Source organism: Triticum urartu, chromosome 6 (assembly GCF_003073215.2).
Source record: "Triticum urartu cultivar G1812 chromosome 6, Tu2.1, whole genome shotgun sequence".
Classification (NCBI taxonomy): Eukaryota; Viridiplantae; Streptophyta; class Magnoliopsida; order Poales; family Poaceae; genus Triticum; species Triticum urartu.
This window is the reverse complement of record NC_053027.1, coordinates 553,851,123-553,858,273: the sequence shown is the minus strand read 5'-3', so window position 1 is coordinate 553,858,273 and position 7,151 is coordinate 553,851,123. Positions and strand designations below refer to the sequence as shown.

The window sequence follows — 7,151 nt, the reverse complement described above, 5'->3', positions numbered from 1 at the left end:
GGATGCAGAACACCCCCTGTCGTGGCCGAACCCAGCAGGTGGTGAAGCGTCTCCATGACGAGGACGAACAAGAGAGGCGAGGCCGGGTCTCCTTGCCGCGGGCCTTGCCGGTTGAAGATGATATCCCCAGGTACACCGTTCAGCAGAACCCTAGTTGAGGAGGAGGCGAGCAGGCCTGCAATCCACGAAATCCACTTGGCGCCAAAGCCCATATGTCGCAGGACATCCATCAGGAAAGCCCAATCCACTGTGTCGAAGGCTTTAGTAATATCGGGCTTCAACATCACCGCTTCTTTCTTAGCAGCATGCAGTTTTCTAGCCATTCCTTGCACCATCATAAAGTTATCATGGAGCCATCTTCCACAAATGTTATTTTTTTGTGGAACTTCGCACGGGGGTAGATTGGGCACCCAGGTTTGATATCCCGAAATCCTAGTTTTTTTTTGAATTTAATGTTTATAGGGGGATGTAGCACCTAGGAGCCAAAAATCTGCCGGGGTTTCCATACGTGATGGATGCTCATATATTCGTATAGCATGATGCAACAGGAGCCGGATCCTCTAACTTAGAGAAGGAAAGTCACGGTGCTATAATGCTCATCTAGTGTAAAATGAAGAAGGAATGTTACGGACTATTAGCAGGTTATTTACTTTTGTAATTACTGTATATATAAAAAATCAAAATTTATTTTATCTCACCATCAACTTGTTTGTATGTAATTACTATGAATGTGTATACTAGATCTATAATTTAAAAATTAATGTAAGTTATTTTAGCCTTAATTGTATGGATTAACAAAAGGAAAGTTAGGACAATGTAGCTTCCCTAACATCCCTTGTGTATGTTAGAGGATCCGGTTCCCAACAAGATCTCGAAGGGATTACAGGAATGCGCATGAAACAGCTGATGGCTGAGACGACTAGCTATTCTTTTGTAAGGTGTAACTGGTTGGTCTTACCACCAAAGACATGTTTTAAATTTGTTTCAAGGGTAGCACAATTTGTTTCTTCATGAGCTGAAACTTTTCTTTTACGCAAACTGAAATTGTTGTTTGCCTTTGACATCGCACTTGAGCACACAATATTTATGTAGTAGTAGTACATAATTCTCATGGATATCACACAAGACATGGTTGGATAATTCTCATGGATAGTACATAATTCTCCCAAGACATGGTTGGATAATTCTCATGGATAGTACATAATTCTCATGGATATTTGAATTACGATCATCCAAGAGTGCATTCACCTTTCTTGTTGTATTTGTTTGGCATGCCTCCTTGTCATGGGAGTCGAATAGATCCTTGTAGAAGCTTCATTTCTTAGCTATGATTCATCACAAGGAGGTGATAAACAAGGTGAACCTAGAATCCCCTTAGTGCCCTCCGAGTACGTACATCGTACATGCTTGTTGGGTTTCCACACACTACTACAGCCCTAGTTCATGCCCACTGCCCAGCCTCCTCTGCTCTACCAACATTTTCATATTTAGACAGGATGTTTTTTCACAACAACCAATCAACATCTTGCGTCGGAGCGGCAAGATAACACAGCACGAAAACGGGGCAGTCGGAAAATAGCATCGAGCTTACAACAGCAGATGATAAAAACAGCTTTTAACACAACACGATTGTTCGCGCGACTGACTTACCAGCAATCATCGGTTTCAGACAAATGGTTACAAATGCAAACTACGGCGCTAATTTCCCCTCCCCTGGCAATAGACTGATCTACTTCATCCCAAAAGAGAACGACAGCTTTGGTCGCGACTTGTTCTTGCCCAGCAGCTTAATCTGGTTCTGCTTCTGCTGCTGCTCCTCCATTTGCTTCTGCTTCATGGCTTCCTCCCTCTCCTTCTGAAGCCTCTCCAGCTCCTGGTACCGCTCCAGCTCTTTCTGCTGCTGCTCCATGGCTACCTTCATCTGAGCCTCCTCTGCTTTCTTTCGCTCCTCTCCGAGCTTCTTCTCTAGCTCTTCTCGCTCTTTCTTCTCACGTTCCTGCGGCAATGACAAACATAAGCTTTCATGAGGTTATTCTAAAAATAAGCTCCCATGAGTTATGACAAGCAGTGCTGCAACAAGAACTAAAGAATCATGCAAAGGTGCACAATATGAGCCAGCAGAAAACATGACAGCGGCAAAGAGCTTAGGGCCTCTCCAATGTGAATAAGCCCGGGCATTAGGCCCTTGAGTTCGACCTTAGTAGATTAAGCATTGTGAGAGTAGACCTTAGTCAGAAAATCGCCAGGGTGCCCATAGCGGCCTGACCCACCCACAAGCAATACAAAACCATGTTCTCTCTCACCTCTCTCCGTGATGCATAAAGTAATACAAATGCAAACTACAGTTCTAATTTCCCTTGGCCAATCGACTCTACTTCATCCCAAGAGCACATGCATGAAGGGATTCTTATTTTGCACATGCATGAAGGGATGAGTGGTTGGGTGAAAGAAAAAGGAAACTGGCATGTGGGCCCCAGCCTAAGGCCCAAATAGTCCTTAAACATCGTAAGATTCTTATTTTGCTATAGCATGTCAGATGGGCCCCAGATTATGGCCGGTTTATGATCTAAGGACTGGAGATGCCCTTACCGCTCTCTGTTGGGCTTCAACCAAGGCAGACACCTTCTCTTTCTCAATTTGGGCAACTACCTCCTCATGTATCCTTTTTCGCCCTTCATCAATTCGACGCTGTATTTCATGTTTGATTTCCTCAGAATTCAAACTATCCTCAACTTGTTTCCTAATAGCTTGCTCAACTCTTTTTGTAGTTTCCTCCTCTAATAGCCTTAGTTCAACTTCTTTTTGACGCCTGCAATTGTGAGAAGAAGTTAATGAGGTGTACTTTGCAAAAGAAAATATTGACAGATGCCAACACTCAAATCAAATATCTAAGGGCACAAAAGCAAGGGGCGGATTTAGAATCTTTAACACTATCTATCATCGACTATACCTCTCATCAGCATAGTGTTGAATACAGACTAATGCATTTTAGGCATACCTCTATTATGATTCCAGATCCAAAAAATGAATTAGCAAAACTGGTCAAGAGTAGATAAAGGATCACCAATTGCATCATCAAATATAACAAGTGGAACTATAGCAGTATCTTCCTTCAGAAAAGCCTGTAGAGAAGAATGTCAAGAGTAACTTGTGGCAGATTTAGAACTAATCATGTAAGCATCTCAATATTCCAACTAAATCATATTTCTGCATGCATCTGAGGGAATATCAAACCAATCATGCATTAAACTTTTTTACCAATTCAATTGCTTATTGTGACTCGTTAGTGCAAGGAACAAAAAGACGTTAGCACGCTTTTCAATTGACAGGTGACAGACAAAAAAACTGGAACAACACCATGGTAATGGTGCATATTTAAAATTCTGCTACTTGGGTTTCATTCCCGTCAATAGGTTACATGTCAGTGCAGTGAACAAATTAATCCATATTCAACAGCCAGAACATTAATCTATATTGAGCAACAAGAACAAATCCTGCTACTCTGAATTTTACATGAAGCCAAAAAACACATCAAAACTAAGCTAAAAGAAAGGAACACCACAAAATTGGAACCGAGCAAGTAGCTACGACCACAAATAACACATTTCTCTTCCTAAATTATATCTGGCACTTTCAGTTGAATAAGCATAAGAACATGAGAGCTGCAAGCAAGCCTCAGGTAACCTGACTAAATAAACTATGATCAAGAGCACATACTAATTACCAAGATAAGACAGAAAATGAACGCCTGGTGATAGTAGAATGCTTACAAGTAGGCAACTAATTTCATTTCCCACTAAGTGTTATTAATTCAACATAGTTCAATGCACACTGCAAACATAAACATATTTTACTTTTTCGGAGGTACTAGCTTCCAACTAAAGCGGTTAAGCGGCAGTTTTGATTTTTTGAGACAGCTCGACACTCCCACAGTGTGGTGGTTATGCAATCGTTTAATCTACCAGGGGGGGGGGGATAAGTGTACTAGCAAAATCGAGTTTTGGATGTGCCTTCATTTCATAAGCAAAGCAACCCAGATAAGAAACAATTATCAAATTAACATTCATATTCGAAAGTATTTGCATTCATTACTGTTCAATAAAAACATGATTGAGTTGCACCATGTATATTCAGAAAAAAAAACTAGAGCAAATTGCAGTGCATGTATTCAGAAGAGCGTATAATTTAGAGCACAGTTAGCCAATAGAACCTGACCTCGTGTCGTGGTGAAAACAGCAGCTAGATGAATACAGTACAATAGCACTATGAAAATGTTCGTTAATGACTAGCTTGTCAACATCGTGAAAGAGGTATGGCAAAGAGAGAGTAAACAATTTGGTTTGTACATGGCATAATCTAGATTCTAACTAGCAAAGCAGATACTCCCCACCTTTTCTTTTCTTCTTCTAGCCTTTGCTTATCAACGACATTCTTATTCTCTGTAGATCCGAGATGGGGACTCGATTTGGCAACTGGAGAACCAGTGACACTCGGACTTCTCTTTCTTTTGTAATGGATTTTCGATGGGGATGGACTCCTGCGCCTCCTGGGAGAGGAAGGTGAAGGGCTCTTCCTTCTGCAATATAAAGGTTGCCATTGTGAGGACAAAATAAGAGCATGATAAGATAACATAAAACAGGTAATCACCGTCAGTTATAGAAGCCCTAAAAAGTAAGCGGAAGCAGTTACCTCAAACATCGTTAGAACTTTGGAGGATTCCACAGCAATACAGCATAGAGTAAAAATCTTTGTAGGTTCCATGCTTTTAACCGAAGGAACTCTTGTCACTTGTCAGTCTATACAGGCAAGCAACGTAGACTCGTAGAGTACCAGTGAGGCGGTAACTATGTTCAAGCATCATCTGCTCATATGTTCCAAGCTGCTTCCATATGTGTTCCTTGTTCAGCATTTTTTCTTGCTTTGGATGTAAATGGATGCAACTGATTTTAGTGGTTCCTATATCATATTAGAAGATCGATAACAGAAGAAACTCCACACTTAACCACCAATTGCCCACATTCCCCCTTTTCGGGCCTCTTTTGGCCTCTGCAGTGTGTTCACCTAAAGATGTCCAAGAAGACAGTGTGCCCTGGTAAGGCATATGGCATTCATCCATTGCCATCTCAATCAGTGGCGAATCTAGGACGTGAATGAAGGGTGGCTAAACTAGACCAATATTGTTAACTGCAGGTGAGGTGGGGGCTTAAAACAAAGTGGACGAGCAGCCATGAAGTCCAAAAAAGTATCTCACTGGTCAGGTTTACCGAAGAGAATCTAGCAGCCTGCATGACTGCTCATCCAAACCAGCATGAGGTATCGTCATTAGCGTTTCTTTTTAGGCTGGACTGCCCACTAAACCAGTACGAGACTTGGTGTTTAGACAAAAGAAAGATCAGCAAATCATTTACTTGATCTCTGTGTTTTCCAGAGTGTCACCAATGGCTGGTGCAAACGGAAGTGTTGTTGGCTTGTTGCACGATCCAAACTAGGAGAAACCCCAGCTAACCATGTAAGAGGGCAAGCGTGCACCAAAGGCATGTAACACTACCTTGCTCTCCCCCCCAGTCTAACCTCATGGTATGGTGAAAAAGGGTTACAAACACTTCTGAATAGATACCAATATTCCGTTCATGGATAAACCTTGTTTCAGATATTTTCTTCTTCCAAACAGGGTCTGAGTAGTACCGTGAACATAACCAAGCAACTTTTATACAAGCCATGTTAAATTTGATGTAAGACAGGAATACCATTATCTAGTAATCTGAATTGCTCCTCACCAACGTGAATGTTACATACATCATAGAACAATCACACATTCACATGAGCTAACTAAGAATCACTTACTGACCAACTTCCACTGGTCCAAACAACCATGAGGAGACCCAAAATAATCATTCATTCCATTTAGCAAGTTTGCATTCAAAATACAGTTAACATAATAACAACAAAATAAAGAGGAAAAATAATCAGAGGATTCGCATCCCCTCGTATCTTCCCTACTCTTTATATACTGCACATATATACATGACACACAGACACGGCGAAGATGCTGAAAAAGTAAAGGCGCGCCAGATCGCGGTCGCGTGTGACAGGGGAGATCACCTATAGGAGGAGCGATAAGGGGACCTGCTGCGGCTGGGCACGCGCTCCCTGTAGCCCGGTCCGCGGCGAAGCGGGGACGGCGACGGCCGGCGCCGGCGCGGCGGCGACCTTGACAGGTCGCGCGGCATCCGGCTGGAAGCTAAAGCCACTGCGGTGGCCGGCACGAGCAGATCTGGCCGGACGCGGGGAGATCGGGGACGGAAGTCTGAACGTTGGGCGCCGATCTATGTGTAGACGGGGGATTTTGGGGGCGGCGCGCGGGCATCAATGGCGACGGCGGCCGGCTGGAAAAAAGTGGGAGGCCGACGAAGAGATGAGGAAAATATAGGGTGGGACCCAGCCACCAGCTGCTGCTGCTTTGGTGGAACGGGCCAAGCTTTCTGGGGTGAAAACAAAACTTCCATTATCCATCCCATGAGACTCCCACGGCGATTAGGGATTCTGGACCGTCCAATCGAAACTCCCATGCGATACTGACCGTCTGATTTCGGGTCGATTTGATGTGAACCGTTTGATCTTCACGGCGATCGACCTCAGCCGTTGGATGAAATTCCAATTGCAACAAAGTTTCAATTCTAATTCCATCTGCGCGAGACAACGAGGAAGACGACCCGATGTGGGCTGCTACGATTCACCGCGCGAGACGCCCAACAACTACCTCCAGGCCAATTCCGGACCCCTTTAGTGCTCCTCGTTGTTGTGCGCAAACACACCTGCGAATCCCCAACTCGCGGGTCATCACGTCGACCGCTCCCGCCCTGACCTAGGGTTCGATGGGCGAGCTCGCTGCCATCCGCCTCAGTGGCCCACCAGTTGTGCACTGATGAGGACATGAATGCACCGAGGAGGAGCTCTCCGCTGGGAGGATGCTCCATGCCTAGACGGGAGAAACACATGTCATCGTTGTTTCGTCAGGAGAAGAGCCGCGTCACCATCAGCCAGCCATCCTCCCTTGCTGGTCGTTCTAGGTTTCTCACTTAGATGTCAACTCGATTTCCTCTTATTTTGTAGATTGAAAGTGACCCCTTTTCACTAGCAAGAAATTGTTA

At 44.0% G+C, this 7,151-nt stretch overlaps 1 protein-coding gene across 1 annotated transcript; it reads right to left on the bottom strand.

Moving 5' to 3' along the window:
• Positions 1-1,600: 1,600 nt before the first annotated feature.
• LOC125515299 (uncharacterized protein At1g10890-like) lies at positions 1,601-6,446 on the bottom strand. The gene is made up of 4 exons (XM_048680745.1): positions 6,103-6,446; positions 4,391-4,576; positions 2,590-2,809; positions 1,601-1,996 (listed from the first exon to the last, which is right to left on the bottom strand). Exons 1-4 carry the CDS (start codon positions 6,228-6,230, stop codon positions 1,730-1,732), a joined length of 801 nt encoding a protein of 266 aa, XP_048536702.1. The 5' UTR covers positions 6,231-6,446; the 3' UTR covers positions 1,601-1,729.
• Positions 6,447-7,151: the final 705 nt, after the last annotated feature.